The 21,930-nt window shown below is 54.8% G+C and overlaps 2 protein-coding genes across 4 annotated transcripts in view; both read left to right on the forward strand.

Annotated features, from left to right (window-relative positions):
- Window positions 1-137: 137 nt before the first annotated feature.
- On the forward strand, window positions 138-15,289 carry GMEB2 (glucocorticoid modulatory element binding protein 2). Its single transcript, XM_042047783.1, has 10 exons — window positions 138-615; window positions 1,967-2,130; window positions 6,835-6,932; window positions 7,619-7,746; window positions 9,167-9,270; window positions 10,535-10,692; window positions 11,902-11,973; window positions 12,505-12,642; window positions 13,165-13,287; window positions 13,470-15,289. Exons 1-10 carry the CDS (start codon window positions 505-507, stop codon window positions 14,114-14,116), a joined length of 1,743 nt encoding a protein of 580 aa, XP_041903717.1. The 5' UTR covers window positions 138-504; the 3' UTR covers window positions 14,117-15,289.
- Window positions 15,290-15,716: 427 nt separating this feature from the next.
- The window catches only part of HELZ2 (helicase with zinc finger 2), a 30,629-nt gene continuing 24,415 nt past the window's right edge, over window positions 15,717-21,930 (forward strand). Inside the window, exon 1 of one of the 3 annotated variants that reach the window (XM_042047763.1) lies at window positions 15,717-15,844. The gene's annotated coding sequence lies outside the window, so the exon portion shown is untranslated. Of the gene's footprint in view, window positions 15,845-19,670; window positions 19,777-20,219; window positions 20,312-21,930 lie in introns of those variants that run through there. The other 2 variants (XM_042047771.1, XM_042047756.1) reach the window with 2 other exon arrangements.

Consider the following 21,930-nt stretch of genomic DNA (forward strand, 5'->3'; position numbering starts at 1 on the left):
CCGTGCTGCCTGTGCTGCTCTCCATCTGCTCCCTCCATGTACCCCTTGTGCATCCTCTTGCACCCCCATGACCCCCCCCCCCCACCCTGTGCACTTCTGTTTAACCCCTCTGAAGCCGCTTCCCCATGCATCCCCTCTCTCTCTGAGTAGCTCTCTGCATCCATACTGCATCCCTCCTCTGGGCACAGCCCTGCTGGCTGCCCCCAGTGCAATCTCTCTGGTCTCTGCCCTCCTGATGCTGCACCCAAAAAGATCTCTCACCTCTCCCAATTGTGCTGTGCTTTTTTTTCTTTTATATTTTTTCCTTACTTCACCCCAAATCTTTCCCACAGCCCTTGACATGCTCTCAGCACCTTGAAAGATGCATCAGGAGGGACATGCATGGATACCCTGAGTCCTGGTAGTGCTGGGCTGCCCCTCGTCCCCCTCCACTGTCCCACTGCTGGTGTGTTTTTAGCCACTTTTTAGATTACTTATGTTTCCAGCCCACTTTTTCTCTATTCAATGCTGGTTCCTGCCCAGAGGCGTCTGAGCAACACACGTGGAGTTCAATCCCATGATGCAGGGCAGGATGTCCGGAGCATCCTGAAACCGGCTACCAGCTCAAGGGCCATTGTGAGTGATGCTAATGCTGTGGGAGGGGTTTTACCCCAAAATGAAGGACAAGGGTAGGGATAGAGTGCCAACAAAAATTGGAGTGGTTGAGCCGAAGGCAGCTGAGCATCCATGCTGCTGTGAAAACTGAAGTGCTTCTGCTAGTGGCTTTTGTGGTGGGCTGGCACATAGGGGCCAGTCCACCTCAGATAAACCCTGTGAGCTCTGTGAAGGTAAAGATCACCTCATGATGTCCCTGTGGGTCAGGCAGGTGATTCTGCAGGGCGTGAACTTGGTTTTAAGTCACACTGGAGATGCTGGATCAGTGCCCTGTTCCAGCCGTGGCCTGGGGAAGTGGTGGGAGCCAAGTGGCATCTCTGCTGTGCTCTGTGCCACTGCTTGGAGTACTCCGTGAGGGTCTGAACTTGAACACCCTGGGCAGTGTTCCCTTACCTGTCTCTGTATGGACTGCACCAGGGCTATAGGAGATGCTTTGTAGGCACCAATTTCTCCTTACCTGGGGCTGATCCCCAGCAATGTGGGCAGCAGGGCGAGGGAGGGGATTCTCCCTCTCTGCTCTCCTCAGGTGAGACCTCACCTGCAGTGCTGCATCCAGCTCTAGGGCCCCCATCATCAGAAAGATCTGGAGCTGCTGGAGCGAATCCAGAGGAGGTCATGGAGATGCTCTGAGGGCTGGAGCACCTCTGCTCTGGAGACAGGCTGAGAGAGCTGGAGAAGTGAAAAGAAGACTCTGAGGAGACCTTAGAGTCTCTTTAAGTTCCTAAAGGAGCTCCAAGAGAGCTGGAGAGGGAGTGCTGCCTTACATCTATTGCTGATTTTTTAGAAATGCACACTTTGAAATAGTTTCCAGATGTCACTGTTTCTGCAGGCTTGATGTGCTTTTTTAATTTGATTTTTTTTTTGTGTGTGTGACTTTGGAGGAGGGAAGAGTCCTTGTTTTACTGTGGAGGAGACAGTGACAAGCTCCTCCAACAGTGTGAAATCGTGAGATAGTTTGAAATACATTTGGAAATGCACCTTCAAACTGACTATCTTCATAGAGTTTGTGGTGGATGCCAGAAACATTTTTTTTTTGCACCTCTTTAACACTCTGCCCTTTACCTCCTGCACCCTGGTCCCACCCATGCCTGTCATTCTCACCCAGCCTGCACAGCGTGTGTTGGGTTGAGCTTCCCCTCACCCTTCCTCCTGGGATGGAGCACTTGGGAATTTGCCCATCCTCTTCTCCTTAGAAGTGTGGAGCCCCTCCAGCCCTTTCTCCTTGCTCCCACCACACGCATGATCCCTGCATGACCGAGTTCAGCAGGGAGACCTTTTCACACGGGGCTTCCCCTCATTTCTCCACAAGCAGCTGGTGACCGACGGCTCTCCCGCTCCTGCCACGATGGCGACGCCGGACGTCAGTGTCCACATGGAGGAGGTGGTGGTGGTGACCACGCCGGACGGCGCGGTGGATGGCGGTGGCATGGAGGAGGTGAAGACAGTGCTGGTCACCACCAACCTGTCCCAGCACGGGTAAGAGACAGGGTCGGTGCATGCTGAGGGGATGTGCTGGAAACCCTCCCACACGTGATTGTAGGCTGGGATTTGATCCCCCACGGCTTCCTCCTGCATCACTGCTCGCTGTGGGGACCTCAGTGGTGGCCACGGAGTGTCCAGTTCCTTGCTAGGGCTTCCCATGCCCAGAGCTCTGCAGCTCTGAGCAGAACAGGCTCTTTCCCTCTTTTGAGGGGGTGAAAAAATCCCGACCCCAAATACCTTTTCCTGAGTGGACGTGGATGGTGGAGTGGACACAAATCTGGTTGGAACAGTACACCAGTAGGTAAATCAGTGCTTTTCTGCTATTTCATGATGGCTTTGCTAAGCTCTGGACTCCAGCAGACGAGTCAGTCCGCACCAGGTTGAGGGTGCTGCAGCTGAGCTCCCCTTCCCTGAAGGTGGGGGAGGTTTGGGGTTGGCTGGTTTTTGGCTGAGCTCTGCAGGAACCTCCACTGCCAGCAATAGGAGTGAGAGAGGTGTCCTTGAAACATTGTTGCCCTGAATGGAGAGGCTGCTCAAAAAACCCGAGTGAACGTGTCTGATTGTTTAAGTGCAGCTGTTTTGCCCAATTGCTGCCTTTTTTGTTGGCATTATGGATTCAAGGCTGCTGTTTGTTCAGGTCTGGTCAGTGGCAGGGTGGCTGTGGCCAAAGAGCCTGCCTGGTGCCCTTGGAGGCCCCCATAGCAATGGGCTCTTTGCTTTATTTCTCTATGGTTTTTTGGGTGGGACAGAGCCCAGAGCCGTTTTTGTGCTTTGCTCTTTGAGTGGGCAGAAAATCCAAGTTCACACCTGGAGCTGCATCCAGGCAGGTTTGTTTGAAATAAGTGGGTGTTGAGTGGCTGTTTATTCTCTCAACAAGATGTTTGTCTCCTTTTCTCAAACATGTCTTTGTGTCAGTGCCCTGGGGCTTTGGGCAGGGCAGAAGGTGACAGCATTTGTTTCAGTCCAGGTGTCATTCCCCTTGTGCTACTCCAACTGAGATAGAGCCCATTAATAGATGATTTTTTGGTGAAGAATGGGCAGGGACAGGCAGAGGCAAGAGCTGTTGGTGCCGGGATGGGCAGGATCTGCCCTGCTCTTCCTTCACACCCTGGGTCTGTGAGTGATTCCAACAATCTTTTTAATTCCCAGAAGAGCAGTGATGGTGGGGAAGAAGGGCTCTACTCCTCTTATTTTCTGTCCCATGGAGACTCCCTTGTTTCCCTCAGTGGAGAAGTAGCCAGATGTGACACTTGGGATGTGGCTGCTCTTGGATGCAGAATGGTTCCTGGTTGTAATGTGGCTCTGAGCCTCTACAGACCCATGTGCAACACTGTGGTGTTGTCTGGGGGAATGGATCATGGCAGAGGCTGGCTCCATCACTTGGTTTCCTTTCACTCTTAGTTCCCTTCCTGTTTTTCTTTGGAAACCTTTTCTCATCCTCCCAGTGTCCCCTGGATGGTCAGGAGCAGGACAGCTCTACACAGCACAGAGAGGAACGCTTTCATTTAGTCGCAGCTATGAGCAGAGATGTCTTGGAAGGTATGAAGAGATTCCCTGAGGGTTTTCCATGCACCTCTCTGGAGAAGAGCCTCTGGACAGGTTCTTTGCTCCCCCATTCTTGGGGATGGTAGCGGGTTAATAGAAAGGATGTGAATTTTGGGGTCACAGAGTAAAACCTGCCCGACTCCTCCCACTGAGCAGGGCAGTGGGGCTGCTGGTAGGTGGCAGCACGAGCCACCCATGGTCTCTCTCTGGCCTTGGGCAGTTGCCTCCACCAGGCTCTGCTCCTCCTGGGTCAATGGCACAGTGGTGCTGGCTCCCTTTCCTTCTGATTTCCCTCTGCAGCCCCAGCTGGTGTCAGGAGAGCAGCTGCAGGCACAGGCTGAGGTCCCTTCGTGTTGGCTTGGTCACCACTCACTTGGGGAGCTTTCAACTTGCCTTGTGTGACACTTAAACCAAACTCAGCTTGGGGGTTGGTGGTTTTTTCTAGTGTTCATCTGGGTATGGGTTTGCTATTAAAAAAACCCTCTATACAGCCAATTGTTAAGAGCTTAATTAGTTCATGTGTTCTTAAGGAAAAGGCTGAGGGAAATGGGAAAATAATAATGAGCAAGAAGCTTTTCTCTTTGGTCTGTGATAGGGGGGGAGCTGTGCTTGGTTCTCTGATGAGGCACTTGTATTTCTGATCAGCACAGGATTCTGGGGGAGACTTTTCTCTCTCAAGTTTCCAGGCAAGGCAGGAGCAGAAAAGAAAGGAGACGCCAGCCCGCTGAGTTATCTGCACGTGCTTTCTTCTCTTCTTCCCATCTGGTTCATGGATCCTCCTGGGGAGGAAGATGAGAACCATCCTCCCCTGCCTTCGTCATGGCAACTGGCAAAGGCAGGACCAGCTGGGGGGCTGCACTCTGGGACTTGGAAGATGTTTGTGTTTTCTCTTGCATCTGCCTCAGTCTGTTTCCCTGGAATGGATGGGAGAAACAGTGTGGAGACACTCGCCTTTTTTTGTGGTTTTCTCTCCCCCACATGTCCATGGCAGACACAGACTTCAGTTGCTTGAATTTTTCCTACAAGCTGGGAGTTGGTTTGTTTGTTTGCCTCTGGAGGTTTAAGGCGTGGGCTGGGTTATTCCTCCCCATCCAGTTGTGCCTTTCAGTCATTTTTCAGAGCACATGCGGTGGAGTTCTGGAGGAAGCTCTGAAAGGTGCCGACTTTCTGCTGGGGGGTTTCTTCTGGGTAAGTTGGTGGAGGTTCTTGATCTGGAGGCAGGTCAGGGTCAGGACTTTGCATGCCAGAGGGCGCTGCTGCCTCTGGCACCTGGCTGAAGTGCTGCTGCTGCCTTTCGCCAGGAGAAATGCAAGAACCCAGCAGCAAACTGATGAAAAACTCCTGGTTAGAATTCTTCTGTCAGACTGCTGCCACTTGTGTAATAATCACCTGTATGCAAATGCCTTAGCTCAGAGTTTATCTTTTCAAGTCCTTCCAAGTTACCCTCCCCATGCTCTCCCAGGGCTCTGGGCTGGTGGTGTCTGTGAGCTGCAGGGGCACTGTTGTGTCCATCCCCTTTCTGTCACAGCAGAGCTGTCTCCCCTCTTTCTGGAGCAGCATCTCCAAGCCACTCACCTGGTGAGGCTGAGCTGCCGCCCACGCCTTCCTTATCTCTGTGCTGCTCCCCACAGGTACCTGCCCTGCAGCTGCTGAGGGGAGAGATGCTTTGAAGCTGCAGTTCCACCCTGGAGCTGTGTGTTAGGAGCCCAGAATGAAAAACAAGTTGCTCTTGAATTTCCTTGTCCCTGTGGCACCACTGTGAGTGAGAAATGTGGTTGCCAGTGAGTCACTAGGACTGTCTTTTAATTCACCCATGGTACCAAACTGAGGGAGGTTACAGGTGAATTTTCTCTCTAGAGTCTTCCTAGGGAGTTTATATGCCAAAGTATGTGAAAAGCTAATTGTATTTCTCCCCCTGCCCCTGCAGGTCAAGCTTTCTGCAGCAATTAGTCAGGTTCAGTAACAACACCAAACACACATCTTAAAGGGAGGGTAGACTTAGATTGGGTATTAGGAAATTGTTCCCTGTGAGGGTGGTGAGGCCGTGGCACAGGGTGTTCAGAGAAGCCGTGGCTGCCCCATCCCTGGAAGTGTTCAAGGCCAGGTTGGATGGGGCTTGGAGTGACCTGATCTAGTGGAAGGTGTCCCTGCCCATGGGAGGGGCTTGTAATGAGATGAACTGTAAGGGCCCTTTCAACCCAAACCATTCTGTGTTTCTATGAACACCCATTAGGAATGGTCCCTGCTGAGTGCTGGCTGTGATGTCCAGGTGGGATCCATAAGGGCACCAATGTGGGCTCCCTCCCATCGGGACCTCACCTCCAAAGCTGAGGGGGTGAGGGGCATGTCCCACATCACAACCAGAAGTGCCTTTTCCCTCTGAGTGTGCACTGAAGCTCCTTGGAGGGGCTTGGGGCTCCATATTGCCACAGTGAGAGCTGGGATGGGAGAACAGCAAGGGAGTGGGCGCTGTGTCACTGTGTGAGTCCATGTGCAAAGCACCCAGAGAAGACAGATATTTCAGTGGGGGGAATGGAAGCAGTTGGATAGCCAGCTATTAATGAATATCATGGATATATCAAATTTTAAGAGGCTCAGAGATTGGATTGCAAGTGTCTATAGCTCCTGTTATGTTATCTCTGCTCACAGATCTGCTCTTGGGGTTTGTCCAATTCCTTTATAGTGTTTCTGTGGCTCCTTGAGGTCCTACTCCCCTGGAGCATCCTGCATACTGGGGGCTTCAGCCAGTCCATTGCCCAGACAGCAGCAGCATGTCTCACACATGTTTTTCCTGGGGAAATCTCAGGCAAAGCTGCCAACGGCTGGCAGTGACTTCTGAGCAAAGGGCTGTGCTGACAGCATCCCTCCATGCCAGCTCTCCAGCATGGGCTGGGCAGGAGGCAGATCCACAGGGCTGGGATTAAAGGGGAGGCAAGAGAGAGCTGGCCAGGCTGCTGACAGGGGCTTGCATGCTGTGGGGTTCTTCATCGCCACATGAAAAAATGGAGCTGAGCCTCCCAAACCCAGAGCTGACTCTCAGCTCTTGTGGGAAAATGTGATCTGAGGGACTTCTGAGGCAATGTCTCCACAGGGCATCGGGTGGGGGGGTGGCACGGCCACATCGCTTAAGAATGCCTCTGCCTCTCTTCCCAGCGGTGACATCAACGAAGACACTCTGGAGACTGAAAATGCAGCTGCTGCAGCTGCTGCCGCCTTCACAGCCTCCACAGACCTGAAGGAAGCGGTTCTAGGTAGGTCAGCTCTTTCCACAGCCCCTTGGTGCCAGCTCCACCACCCCGGTGTGCCACAGCCCTGTGCTGGTGTCAGATGGGACAGTCCAAACACTGCTGTGCAGAGCTGCTGGGGCTCCAGTGTTCTCTTACGGGCCTTGGGGATGCTCTCCCAGCATCCAGGGGGGCTCGGTGACCAGCAGGGAGCTGGCAGCAGCTGGCTGGGCTGCTGCTGCCCTCTCCTGGTCCGTGGTGAGTCCCTGTGTCCGGCCATCCCTGGCTCTTGCCATTCCAGCTTGCCACGGGGATGTCAGTTTTGCAGCAACTTGCTGGCTTTGGTTGCAAGTGAAAGTGAGTTTAGGAAGCAAAGATTGATCAGCTGAGCCGGAGTTGACTTAACCAGTTTTACTTTAAAACCAAGGGTGACTCCACCCAGATGACATCATTCTTTTTTATCACGAATGGTTGACTTCCCATATTCCCTGTGCTCAGCTGCAGCTGGATTGGCATAAATCTGCCTGGGCTGTTTCGCCTGACAAATTTGGGTGTTTGGATGCTTTAATAGCAAAGTGCAAGTGGTGCCCATAAACCCCAGCACACCTCACCCATGCATCATCTACTTTTTTTTTTTTTATTCCTGAGTTTCAAAACTCTCGTTGCATCATGTTTCTCTTTGATCTGTCCCTTCCGCTGATCCCTGTGAGAAGTGAAGATGGCTGAAGATGAGGACAGTTTGGAGGCAGAGATTGTCTACCCCATCACCTGCGGGGACAGCAAAGCCAACCTCATCTGGAGGAAGTTTGTGTGCCCTGGGATCAATGTGAAGTGTGTGCAGGTGAGAACAGAGGGCCAGCAGTGGATTTCCTGGCTTGTCCTGGTTGTGATGAATTTTCATCAGCTGCTTTGCATCAGAATCATGTCATGGTGGGAAAGGATGATGTTTTCCTGGTGCTGGGGTACCTGGTATTTGTCTTGACCAAATTGTGTAGTTCTGGCTGGAGAGATGGTGCCTCAATTTAATGTGTTATTGAGAAGTTTAAGAAATTTGGGCACTTGCAGTGTCTGCTCGGAAAGTTGATAGTTCGAGGAATTTATTGATTGGGAACCTACTGAAGAGTTGCTGCTGTGTCCTGGGTAACTCATGGTTAAAATTTGCATGAATTCAGAGAGACATGCCACGAGTGAGTCATTGCTGGCATTTGTACACAGGCTAAACAATACCCTGGTGAGGGAGGGCCTAAACAATACCCTGATGAGGGAGAGTCTCCTTGGGCTCCTAAAGGATAGTCCTTGCTCTTCCCTGGAGAGTTGGTCTCCTCTGTCCCTGAGGCAGAGGATAGATGCTGCTGCAGGTAATGCTGCTGCCTCCTAAAATCCACCCTCTCTGCACTGAAGCCCTTGTCCTTGTTCAGAGATGCAGTTTCTCTTGCAGTAACAGTGAGTTACTCTATGTTGGTCAACATGGCCATGGAAAAGAGGTGGCCTGGATTTGGGAAATCCTTTGGGATGGGCTGTAAGGCAACTCCCTAGAGAACTGCCTTGTTCACAGTTGGACTTGAGGATCTTGGAGGTTTTCTCCACCCTTAGTAATTCTATGATTCTGCAGGTTGCTGTTAGGTCAGCGTGTGGGTTCAGGCACAGCTGGGTGTGTAGGGCAATAAAAGGAAGGGAAGAGTTGGCACGGTGCGTGCCAGCTCCCTGAAGCTGGTTTTCAGGAGCAGTGGGTGTGTGCTGCCAGAGAGGCCAGAGGTTCCCTGATACCGATAGTTGGGCTTGGGAACAGAAAATCAAAGAGCAAATGGGTTTCTTCCCTCTCTCCTATGGGGCGTAACGTGCCCCTGGACCCAAATGTTACCAGTGCAGCCCAGCTTTCACAGAGTCCATTGCTAGTGGGAGTGTGAGCAGCTCCCTGCTGTTAATGATACTTTGCACAAGCTATAGGTGTTTCCCCAGCTGTCCTGCCTGAGCTGGGCAGCTCCAAACTCACACACCCCTGAACCCTTGACTTGGAGCAGCTGTTAACTAACCATCTGTGACAGCAGTGTTTGGCTTTAATCTTTCCAACTTGGGCAGTGTTTCCTGGGGGGGGAGTGGCTGGCAGCTATCTGTTTTGGTGGTGTTCAGTGGCACGTGGAGGCTGCAGCCACTGCCGGGCACTGGGAAATGCCGCTGGGTTCCAGCTGAACCCTGCTCACAGGGCACCCTTGGCTTGTTTATGGCTTGTGGCTCTGATGTTGCACCCCTGCCTTTTGCAGTTTCATGATCACCTAATCAGCCCCAAGGAGTTTGTCCACCTGGCAGGCAAGTCGACCTTGAAGGATTGGAAGCGGGCGATCCGGATGAACGGGATCATGCTCCGGTTAGTCCCTTCCTTTGTATCTCTGGACACTTCCTTCTGGGGGACTGTGGTGGGCTGGAACAGAGCCTTTGGAATGGCTGTTTTGCTGCTGAGGGAGCAAATGAACCACTAAACATTTGTCTTAATGATGGCCTGGCCCCAAATGTGGTCAGTCCAATGGCTTTGTTCTGTCCTTGTGCCTAGGGAATAATTTGGGGCAAGAAATATTTCTCTGGTCTTTTCAGGACTTGAACCACACTGAGTTTCCAGCTGGTGTAAGGACACTGGAAATTTTAATGGCTCTTGGTGGCTGGGCCATGCTGTCTGTGGATTCTCAGCATGACCCACCAAATGAAATCAGTCTGGTCATCGCTAATGCTCTGGTTGCAGCACTCCTGCTTGACATCACTTCTAAATAAGTCGTTGGCAAAAAAAAAAAAAGCTTCTCTATTGCAAGCATTTCTCTTCTCTAGTCTTAACTACAGTAATTCAATTCTTGTATGGTCCTCCTGAACACCAGCCTGAGACTGTGATTTAATTAAAGTCTTTCTCTGCCTTTGGGCAGGATAAAAAAGAATCACCTCTTTCCCCAGGAATTGTCAGTGGTTTTGTGCTCTTTTCACAGGATGACATTGCCTTTCCTTGTGTTCTTCTGCTTCAGTGCAGGCATCTCCCGTATTCCTTTTAAGCAGCTTTTGCTCCTTGTAAATTTTGCATAATAGGTTTAGGCTTTGTCAAGGCAGGGCTTTGAGAGGGGGGAAAAAACCTTCAGGAGGAATGTCTGAAGGCAAACCCAGCAGCCCATGGGAGCAAATCTTGGGAAGCTTAGGTGGTTGTTGGCCAGCAAGGCCTGGGGATGCTTTGGAGACAACGTTATTGGATGGGAAGATCCTGTGTTCCAGTGTTGCCACCCCCTTTGAATGAGATAAGAGACCTGATTTTAGTTTATAAATTGGGTTATGTCCTGTCTCCTTTTGAGCTGTCGAGTTAAAAAGGTAAGGAAGAGGCTCCCTGTGATCTCACCCTGAACTGACATTCCAGCTGACCCTTTGGAAGTTCCAGCTTCAGAGGGGATGTGCCAGTGGGACCAGATAGAGGCTGTCTCTTGCCTTTCCTCCCTCAAGAAATGAGTAAATCAGTCCCAGTAAGGGCTTTTGTTGGCTCTGCCTGCTCTCCTGGCTTTTTGGGACTCAGAAGTTTGGGGTAAAGGCTGCCAGGAGCTGCATCTTGGAGCTCTTGGCTGTTGCTGATATGCCTGTCCTTGTGCTTGCTCCCTGTCTTTCAGGAAAATCATGGACTCAGGAGAGCTGGATTTCTACCAGCACACAAAGGTCTGTTCCAACACCTGCCGGAGCACCAAAATTGACCTGACTGGAGCCAGGGTGTCCCTGACCAGCCAGACATCGACAGAGTACATCCCTCTGACTCCCGCCTCTGCCGATGGTATGTGCAGCCATTCCTCAGCCTCAGCAGGGGCTGCGACGCATCAAAGCACACAAATGCCACGTAACCAAGCTCCCTGTGGCTGCCCTGTCTCTGAGAGTGTTCAAGGCCAGGTTGGACAGCACTTGGAGCAATCTGGTCTAGTGGAAGGTGTCCCTGCCTATGGCAGGGAGTTGGAATGAAATGAGCTTTGAGGTCGCTTCCAACCCAACCCATTCTCTGATTTTATGAGTTTGACCTCTAATAGCAGAGGCAACTGTTTCATTGGAAAGAGTTCTAATTTTGCAATGCTTCTATATTTAACTCCTTTTGCTCTTGAGCATTAAGAACAGCCCCCAAAGTGCCCCACACCCTGAGCTCCTGGTGGTGCCTCTGGGACAGGCTAAGCCCCTTGGCTGGCTCTGCAGAGCACCCATCCACCACATCCTGGTGGTGTGCTGGGGAGGCTGTTGCTGATGCACAGCCCAGCCCACTCCAAGCTCCCCCTGTTAAACATGAGCTCACCAATGGGACACATTTCCCATGCTGCTGGGCTGTGCTGGAATAACCAGAGCCCTGAAAGCTGCAGAGTAAAGGAGCAGAGGGACTGGATTTAATGGCTGCAACTGAGCATTCCAAAGGCTCTGCACAGCTCCGTGGGGCTCTGGCCAGATTCCCATCCATCCTGCTCCTGCGCACAGCATGAATGACGCCTGTTCCCTGGCTCTATGGTAACAAAACTGCTGAGATTTGGCAGAGCTGGAGGGAAGGAGGGATCCCCCTGCATCCCTGTGCAGTGGGGGGCTGCTCTTCCCTTGGAGGCTTTAGAAACCCTCCAGACAAACAGTGGCTTGGTAAAAAGGGCTGCCAGAAAAATCAGACTCTAAATCTGTTTGACTTCTGCCCTGAGCAGTGCTGGTGTGTTTGCAGGGGGGAGTGGGAGGGAAATGCTACTCTCAAGCATGTGTTCTTGTGCTGCAAAGGTTGCAGGAGTAATCCCTGGGGATTGCACTCCAATGTAGAAAAATAAGTACAGCTGGCACAGCAACCACTTGGGCGTCTCTGTTCAGCATTGAGATCTGCATTCAAACAGATGTGATCCTGTGCAATGTAAAGGAGAAGTCACAGAAATGCAGCAAGGGAGTGCTTGCCTTGGAAACAGCCTGTGAAAATACAGGGAAAAATCAGGACCTGGGAATTTTTTCTCTTCTTTTCTGCTATTGGTTGCAGTGAACGGATCCCCAGCTACAATAACCATAGAAACATGTGAGGATGTCAGCGATTGGAGCACCAGCATTGGAGGTATGGCTTGAGATCCTGCAGGGCTCGCTGGGTGGAGGAGATGTGTGGAAAGAGGGAAGCAGCAGGGTAAGGAGCAGGAAGGACCCTCTTACCAGAGCAGCTTTGCATGAACCTCCACTGGGATTATTCCTTCTCTGCTTAAGGAATAGCACTGTGTTATACCCCACTGGTGTGCAGGCTGGCTGCAGCAACCTTGGGATGAAGTTGTTTCCAAGCACTAACATATCAAAGCCAGGGCCAAATGGCTCTAGGGAAAAAAAATCTTATCAGAGGGGTCATGAAATCATTCTCCTTGGTGCTACTGGCTGTAGCAAAATGTCCTGTTGGTGTGGGACAGGAATGGGGAGAGCATATTCTTTTCCTTTGGGTCCATGCTCTGGGTGGGCTTTGCCCCAGCCCCCTGACCTCGGGGGTCTCTCCCAGCCTGCCAGGACTGCACCCCTACAGGGGTGTCCACAGGGAACCCACAGCAGATCACCATAAAATCCCACTGAGGATTTTGAGGTTCTCCCTTGCTTTCTCTTTCTTCAGAGGACACCTTTGCTTTCTGGCAAGGTCTGAAGGACAGTGGTCTCCTGGAAGAAGTGATCCATGAGTTCCATCAGGAGCTGGTGGAGACCATGAAGGGCTTGCAGCAGCGAGCACAGGATCCCCCGCTGCAGCTCGGGGGTAAGGACCTGGACACAGGTCATCTTGGGAGGGGGGCTTGTGGATTTTTTTATCCTTAGAGGTATCTGGTTGGCATGATAGGGACATAGCTCATCATAAAAAAATCTCATTTCTGGCTGATTGTTGGGAAAGCTGCACTTGGGGATGCTTTAGGTGACCTCAGGTCTCCAATTCCCCATGCCTGGGGCTTCCTCTCTGCTGGCTCTAGGTCTGGAGGAGCACTTGGCTTGGGAACTGAGGTGGAATTCAGGCCATTGGGATAACGATGCAGCAAGCAGCTACTGTGCCAGCGGATTTTTTATCACCCCTGCTAGGCAGGAGAGGACTGTTTACACGCTAGTGACCTCTTACCCTTTCTCATGGCTTCTGCCTTCTCCTCTTCTCCAGCCTCTTGAGTTACCCTCCTGCAGATTTTGGCTGTCTCAGCTGGACATGTTTTGTTCTCGTGTGGCTTTTGCCAAGCCACAAATAGTTTGCACAGGGAATTTTGCTTCCTCAAAGATTCTGTGTCTTGTTTTTAAGATGCTGTTTTACTCAACAACGTAGTCCAGAACTTTGGGATGCTGGATCTTGTCAAGAAGGTCCTGGCCAGCCACAAGTGCCAGATGGATCGCTCGAGGGAGCAGTACACACGGGATTTGGCAGGTATGTCCTGGACACAGCAGTGTGGCACCAGGCATCGCTGCCAGCACCTTTTCTTTTGGGCTGAGAAAGTGGGGGTTGTGTTAAAGCTGATGTTTGTTAAACCAGCCACACCAGGTGTTGCCACAGGCCTCTGGGAAGCTTGTCCAGGATCCAGGCTGAGCCAAAACCTCTTCTCTCTCCAGCTCTGGAGCAGCAGTGTGATGAGCACCGCAAGCGAGCGAAGGAGCTGAAGCACAAATCGCAGCATCTCAACAACGTCCTGATGACCCTCACACCTGTCTCCGTTCCTACCCCTCTGAAACGCCCCAGGCTGACCAGGGCCACCTCCGGACCAGCTGCCATCACCTCCCAAGTCCTGTCCCAGCCGGCGCAGCTCGCTGTCACCCCCGGCGTGCCAGTCTCCCAGATTGCCAACCTCCCTCTTGGCAAAGTGGTCTCAGCCCTCCCGCCTTCGGTGATGGGGAAGACCCCAGCCCAGCCCCCCGCCGCCAGCTCCCCGGCCTCCCCTCTGCTGGGGGGGTACACGGTGCTGGCATCTGCTGGCTCCACCTTCCCCGGCACGGTGGAGATCCACCCGGACGCTTCCAACCTGACGGTTCTGAGCACGGCTGCAGTCCAGGACGGCAGCACGGTGGTGAAGGTGGTGAGCCCCTTCCAGCTCCTGACGCTGCCAGGACTTGGCACGACCATCCAGAATGTGACACAAATAGCTCCCAGTGGGAGCACGGTCGTGACTGTCCCGTCCGGTGCCACTGAGGCCGCCGGGGACGAGCATGCTGCCGCCGCCATCGAGGTGACTGCAGTGGCTGATGAGGCGGAGCAGAAGTGAGGGGGGGACTTGCCTGGAGGGACGCTGGCCGTGCCACTCTGGGGGGAACTGCCTCTTCTCTGGCTGCGCTGTGGGACGAGGAGCGGTGTCATGAGGGGCACGGGCTAACAAGACTCAGAGCGGCTCGTGTCGGGAGCAAGGAGGTTCAGGTCAGAGGGAAGGAGGGGGGAGGAAGGATGCCTGGAGAAGGGAAAGGCAGAAATGCTCTGCCTTGTTTGGAGGAGGGAAGAAAAAAAGAGCTTATTTTTTTATAAAGCTTTCCTCCCCTGTTCTCTTGGAATAGTTTTCCTGCTCTGGGTCATCAGCTGAGCCTCGTTGGCAGGCACAGCTGGAGCTGTGTCCATCGGAGGAGTGGGCAGGAGCAGGGAGAAGGCGGTAGCAAAAGGAAGCTGCCCCGAGGAGTCTGGTGTGCAGGGAGCTGGCTGCTCCCCATCCCCAGGGGCTGCAGGAGTGGAGAGGGATGCCAGGAGCAGGAATTCCGTGGACGTGTACAGTCATTGACACCAGGAAGGGCGCTGGCAGCATGGGCACAGGCCCTGGGAGGTTGGGTTTTGTGTGTGACGCTGGCTTTGGGTGGCAGAAACAAGTGGGAGCTTTTGGGACAGTGGTCATGGTGGTTGTCAGATCTGCTGGGGAAGGAGCAGGAAGAGAGGAACCCAGAGGGCTGAGAAAAGCTGTGACTTCTGAGGATTTTGGATCTTTTTCTAGCTTTCTCAAAAAAAAAAAAAAATCCATTCTTGGGATTTTTTTAAGCCAACGGTGATTTTTAAGCAAAGCCCTGGTTGGGAAGCTTCTTCTGCATGGCAGAGCCGTGCTGCAGAGCGTGCAGAGCTGAACCCCACGGCCACGCTCTGGGGAGCTCACACTTCCTCACGAGGGGGGACCCTGCTGTCCCCAGTCCCCAGCATCCCGCAGGAGCCGGACACTGCCATTCCCTCCCTGCTGGGTTCAAGCAGCCGTTCTGTAACGGGGTGGTTGACCCCCCAGTTCTCCTTCAGCCACCCCACTCGCTGCAGCTCTCACCAGGTCCCATCCCAGGGCCTGTGTGTCTCACACTGTCTCCGGCTGGAAGGAGTCGGGCGCTTGGAGTGTTGGGGTTTCTCCAAATTTGATCTGGCAACAGCAGCAACAACAGGTCACTTTATTGAGCTAATAAATATTTTTTTGAAAGCATATTGCTGGTTTATTGCATTTTCTACATCCAGGTGTGACAGCTGGGCTTGTGAAGTGGGGCTAAGGCAGGACAGGAACACACTTTATTAAATATAAATGTATGTGTTCTCTGTGCTCCCTCTGGCCATGGGCGTGCAAGGAGCCTGAAATGCGGCTCCAAAGTCTGGTTGTCTGTGGTGCAGCTGGGACAGCCTGGCTGCACCCAGTGCTGATAACCACTGGTCCCCAACCTATGTTTAGAAGAGTTCTGACACGTAATAAGGAAGAAAAACGATCTATTCCTCTGAAGCTTTAGATTTTGTTTCATTTTGGCAGAGACTCAGTTGATGAGGAGGAGTCCTGCCTTATCAGAGGCTTTTCCCTCCCAGCTGGTGGCTGCTAAGATACCGCTGTCGTATCGCTGTACTTGGGACAGCAGTAGCATGTCAGACTGAGGACATATAAAGGGCTGTGGTCACCCTGAGCTGCCTTTTGCCTCTGCAGCCTGAGCAGCAGTGCTGAGCCACACCTGAGGTGTATTTCCAACCCAAATTCCCCCATTCCTGTGCTGTGACGGTGAGTGAGCATCCTTCTGCACCACAGGGACACCTTTCCCCAGCAGTGCCAGGGCTGGAAAGCTGTGGTGCCTTTGCCCAGCCTTGGAGCGCTGTGGGCTGATGATCCTGCTCCAGCCATCTCTGCTTTGGACAAACTCGTCTAGGTTATCTGGAGAATGTGGGAGAGGGAATGTCCAGGTGGAAAGGGGACAGCTGGAGAGACCTGGCTCATCTTTAAGGGTATCTGAGACGTGGCATCAGAGCGTGGGGTGGGACAGGATTTGTGTCAGCTCTGTGTTGGTGTGGTGCAGCTATGGGCAGCGAGGGCTGGGGCAGAGCAGAGCAAGCAGGAGGCAGCAGCTCTCCTCTGGCTCTGTGCACCTTTACCTGCCCGAGAGACTAGAGATCACCTCACCGGCAAAGCATTCCCAGCGTGGGTGTACTTTGCCCTGCAAAGCAGCTCTTCCTCGGGGTATAAACAGCTCCCTAAGCAATAAAAGCTCGGCAGGCAGATTTGGGCTGGTGCAATTCTCCCCTCCCTTTGCGGCAGCTCTTGGGGCAGCCCTGTCTCCCTCGAGAGACCGCCTGGGCTGTTCAGGGATGCCCCGGTGACGTGCTCCGCTCCTGGGATGGCTGCGCTTCTCCCGAGCGTGCTGCGGTGCTTCCCCGCCCTGCCGAGGGCAGCTGGGGGCTTGCAGAGTCAGCAACTCGTGGTAGGATGAGGGCTGAGAAGGGTAAGCAAAGAAGGGAAGTTGCCTGCAGCAAGCTGTATGCAGAGATTATCAGTGTCTGGATGAGTGGCCTTGGGCTGGATGCGGCCGTGGGCGATTGGGCACGATTCCCTGGCCGCGGGGAAGTCCCATGCGAGCGTGGCAGTAGATCCTGGGCTTGCAGGCCTGGTTTCAGCAGGGGTGGTAAAGTATTGTTCTTGGAGAGCACATCCAACCTGTGGATCAGCTCTCCCCACGGCGCTGAGACCCGGGGCTCTGCAGGGGCGAGCCCCCAAGCCCTCCCCAGGGGGCTGCACCCATCACTGTGGGCTCACAGGGCTGCAGTGGATCCCAGTGGGTCAACCTGCCCTGTGAGCCTGGGGTCCCTGGGCACGGCTGGGGCTCTCAGCACCCATTTTACCAGCCTGGTACTGCCGGCACTGCCTTCCTGGGCTCCCCTTGGGTGCTCAGGCTGAGATCTGCTCCCCTTTCCTCCCGTGGGGAGCCCTGCTCCGCTCACAGCCGGGCGTGGAGGACTCGCACCCAGAGACGAAATTACGTAAGGGCTGCGGATGAGTCATGCCAAGTCCGTTTCTCCCTGGGTTGTGTGGTGATGGAGACTCAGCCACTTGCGTTTTCTCCTCCAGGTATCCACAGGAGCAGACTGCGCTGTTTGGGAAAGAGCAGAGCCTCCCGCTTCCCGAGCATCTCCCCGGCAGCGTCGCGGGCAGAACCCTGCCATGGTCCTGCCTGGCAGCTGCCCGTGGGGTGCCAGGGAGTGGGGGCGGTGAGAAATCACCAATTCCTCACTCTCTGCGTCTCTCTGGGCAGGTTAGGGCTGTTACCGGGACAGGAGATGCTCCAGCATCCTCGCGGGAAGGCTCTCCCAGCTCCCAGCAACTTCCTCAGGCGCGGGGTGTGCAGCGCACAAAGCGCAGCGCGTCTGGCGCTGGGGCGGGGAGCAGCACCGATGGTTTCCTGGGGAAACCGCTCCGTGACTGTCGGCCGTGTCGCCGAAGGAATGGAAACCGAAACTCACGGCTTTCGGGTCGGTGTTTGTTTGTCTAAAATCGGCACATCCCGGGTTTCGGCTCTCCCCCGCCCTAATGCTGTGGATGTGGTGACGCAGCTTTGCCTCTCCCTGCTCCAATAGTGGCTTCCTGCGCTCTGCCGCCAGCGACGGAGGGACGGCAGAGCCGGCTGCTCCCCGGGCTGCTCCCCGGGCTGCTCCGCTGCTTCTGGCTCCTTCTTGTGTGTTGAGCAGGGCCGGAAGCTTTATATAATAGTGTGAAAGCCGTTTGCTTCTAGAGCTGGAGGGAAAATATCCCACCTGTAAAATCAGTGAAACCTCCAGATATCCCACCTGTAAAACCAGAGTGAAGCCTCAGTGCCAAGGCTGCTCTGCCTGGGTGAGCTGGGCACTGCCCATCCTGGCTCGGGCACCTCAGGGGAGTAGTGCCAGGTGTTTTGTTTGGTTTTCACTGCTGTCTGATGCTGTCACAGAGTTCTTTGCTGTGGTTTAGTCAGGGCTGCAGAGAGGATGATTCCTGCCCCAGGCAATACCAAATGGGGATGGACTCCATCTATGGAAGACGCTGATACCAGGGCTGGGCCTTGCTTGGTCTCTCCTTCCCAGGCAGGGATAGGGCTCTGGTGCTCCCCAAACTATAACAGTTCCCATGGCAGCTGCAAGGACAAAGCTGGGAAAGACTTTCCTGGATGGGAACACTGAGCATGGGGATTCCATGGGGTCAGATCCTACTGTGGAGCTGAGCCACCCACTGCTCCTCACTGACAGAACATGGAGTGCAGAAGAGCCATGGCCCTGTGCAGGTGGTCATCCTGCCACAGGTCCAGCAGTGACCAAGGTGTTGTTGCACAGACCTGGTGGTTTTGATGCCCAGGGATGCCTGGTTTCCACAGCACCCAGTTCTCTGGTGGGATCCATCCAGTGCCCTCTGCTCCAGTGGGGTCCATTCAGCACCCACAGGCCTGGGCTGCCCCACTCCTCTCCTTGGTGGGAAAACCCCTTTCTTGGCTCCCCAGGGTTGCTGCTGGATGGGAGCAGGGTGACAGCTCCCTCTGAGCTACCCAATGGCTGGGACTGTACAAAGCAGGAAGGTCAAAAACATCGTTTCTCTTCCTCCTTCCACTGGTGTTGACAAACGTGCCAGAAACCTGTCTCTGCCCCTCCTTTCCTCCCTGCTCCATTGCCAACATGGCCCACAGGCTGGCTCTCTCAATGTTTGCTCCTCCCACTTGCTTTGAGGAAAAAGTTTTCTTTTGTCCGAAGGCTCTCTTTGTGTTGAGGTGGCACCACCAAGCACCATCAATCGATGGAAGGACTGAACAGCGTCCATGTCAGCAGGGAGACTTTGCCTCAGGTGCCTGCGAATTTTTACAGCCACTTGTAGCTGGAGGTGTGTTAGTTTTCCCTGGTTATTTCCAGGGCTGGCAGCTGGCTTCTGGAATGAAGATAATTCCATTAAGTGGGAATCCTGGGGCTTGACCACAGTACTGGGCACAGCACCTGCTTTACAGGTCAGGGCTTTCCGAAGCCAAGAAAGTCCAGGCTGGTGAGATGTGGCTGCTGTGGTGGGTTCCTGGGACTGAGGAGCTTAGAGGAACTTCCTGGGATTTTTCTTGTGTGCGTTTTTTGGGGGCATAGCGGGTTCCAGGGTTTGTTGGTTATGTGTGTATTACCCGCAAATTTGCCCCATCACCATGCACTGGGATGAGATGCTGAGCTGTTGTGGGATGGGTTTGGTGAGGTGCAAAGGGGCTGAGAGGGGTCTCCACACCCCGGGTGCTGAGGATCCCCCACTGCTCGGGTGCTGAGCATCAACTGATGGTGCTTGTGTGGCAACACGTGCCCACAAACCGGGAGGCGGGGTCTTGCCCTCCGGCTGTCGGTGCTGCCCCACGAAACGCGATGCAAATCAGAGTCTGCTGCTGCCGGGGGTGGATTTCGAGTTTGGGTTTGTTTTTGGCTCGAGGCTGAGCTCTGCAGCGGGTGCACCGCGCCAGGCGGGGAACCGAACGGAAAACGAAAGTGATGAAGAACAGAAAGGAAAGCAGCGCTCTCTCCCCCACCCCCACCCCCCAGCCCCGTTAAAAAGGAGGGTGCCGTGGGGCCCGGCCTGAGAACCGGGGCTGCCGCTCAGAATTCACTTAGAACTCCGGTGCCGCCGCTCCCGGCTCTGGACCGAATCTGAGCGCGAGGAACCCCGACCTTCTGCGGGTGAGCAGCGCCCCCGGGAGCGGCCCCTCTGCACTTGGCGGGGACAGGACCGGGGGGAGACTCGGCCTCCGATGCCCGGGGATGCGGGGGTAGCACGGCACCCGGGTGGGAGGCTGGTTCCCCCAGGAGCGCCCGTCCTGTTCGCTGCGCGATGCGGGTGGTGCTGCCCGCCGGTGCCGCTACCGGTACCGGCTTCTGCTGCCCTGGATGCCGGTGCCCGCTTCCCTTGGCGCCCCTTCCCCTGGTGCCGATCCCCCCACCCCGCTGCCTGTCCCTCTTGTCCGGTGCCGGTCCCGGTGCCGGCTGGGGCTCTCGTCGGTGCCGGTGCCGATCCCCCCCGCCTGGTGCCCTCCCGGTGCCGGTGCCGGCTCCTGCTCCCCCCGGTGCCGGCGGGCGGGGCGGGGCGGGGCCGCCGTGATGCAATTTCCGCGAAGTCCGGCCCCGGTTTGAATGCAGGGAGGCCCGAGAAGCGAAACTGCCGCCGGCGGCGAGTCCCCGGGTCCCTGCGGGTCCCCCCACCCCGGCGGCGGCGGCGGTGAGAGCGGCGGGGGGCGTTCCGGGTGGGGGGGAGCTCCGGGGATGGGGGTCAGCGGAGCGCCCTGGGGGGGCTGCAGGACCGAGAGTGCCCCTGGTAGCCCCGCAGCGAGCCGTGGCGTGCGGCAGGGCGTGCGGGATTCTGCAGGGCGTGCGGGGTGCGCATCCCGCTGAGCCACCGCCCCGGCTCGCAGCGTCCCTGCCCGGGCTGGGATGTGTTCGGGAGAGGGGGGTCATAGCCAGAGTGCAGGTTTTGAGGTGCAAAGCCGTGTTTGGAGGGTGGGGAGAACCCCGGGGGTGCACAGCGTTGCCTTCGGTGAGCGATCCCCGACAGCGATATTCTAACCCTGCCGCCGCCTCTGAACTCTGAGGATGGGATCCGAGAGCTCCCGGTGAACTTCTTACAGTTGGATGAAAGCAAGTGCAGCATCTGGGGGTCCACGTGTCTCGGGGCTCTGCACAAACTGGAGGGTCCGTGCCTGCACACACGCTCGGGCAGTGGTGTCGCGGCTGTCACGGCTGGTAGTGCCGGCTTTTGAGTGCGATGTGGAGTGAGCTGTCTGTTCGAAAAAGGCTGGGAAAGGGGGACGCCAAGAACTTTGGAGGCTGTTTTTGCACTGGAGGGAGATTCCAGAGGGGTGCGGTTTCGGTACAGGCAGGAGGACTGCGGGTGATGGGGTGGGACTGGCCCGGCTGCCCTGATCGCTCGTGGGGTGCTGGCGATGCTGAGAAGGTCTTGCACTGTTGCTCTGAATGCTGCTTGTAGTTGAGGCAGAAACTTCCAAGGGCCAGTGCTTGTCTGGGTCCGATGACCGGGGTGTGGGGCTGCAGCCCCCCGAGGCACATGGTCCCCTGTCCCCATCCTTCTCCCAGCACTCTGATCCACGTCACTTGCTCTGATCGAGGGGCACTTGGCTTACTCCAGCGTAGCGCGTTGCCTAATATTCTGTCAATAATTAACCAAGCCAAGAGCTCAGGGACTGGCCACCTTCCTCCTGGTGGGGTAGGATGGGTGCAGAGCATCAGGATGCAGGGGCACGATGAGCATTTCTCTACCACAGCCGTGCTTCCACTCGCCATTTCCAGGGAAATGTGATTATCTCTGGCAGCAGCACTGCCCTGCAAGGAGCCTGCCAGGGACAATGCTTGGACACAGCGTGGCCTGGCCCTGACCCAAAGCATCTTCCTGAGCGTAGAGGAAATGCCACCGGCAAAGCCATGGTGTGCTCTGTTTGGGTTTGGTTTGTGGCAAGGCTGGACCAGAGCTGAGCAGGAGGTGTGTGGGGCTGTGTTGGTTCCTGGGAGAAAGCAGAACTCGCCCAGATGAGGCTGGGGGTACAATAAACCAGCCTCTGTCACAGTGGCTTGTCACCCATCAGCAGGATGTGAGTGGCTTTAAATGCCAGGCTGAGCTTTTCAGGATCAGTGTAAAAAAGGTTGTTTTTCTTAAAATATACAAAATTCAGCTTGTAAATCATGGTCTGTGGCTTGCTGGCAAATACTGCTCTCCATCCACTCTTACCTTTCCTGAGGCATTTGGATTTTGCCCTGTTGACATCAGTTTTATTTCCAGTGGGACAGCTGTCTTGTGGCACACCTCCCTGAGCTACCTCATGCCTT

The sequence above is a fragment of the Corvus kubaryi genome, unplaced genomic scaffold (genome assembly GCF_017639235.1).
Source record: "Corvus kubaryi isolate FWS band 111438036 unplaced genomic scaffold, C.kubaryi_AGA036_p1.0 134, whole genome shotgun sequence".
Lineage (NCBI taxonomy): Eukaryota > Metazoa > Chordata > Aves > Passeriformes > Corvidae > Corvus > Corvus kubaryi.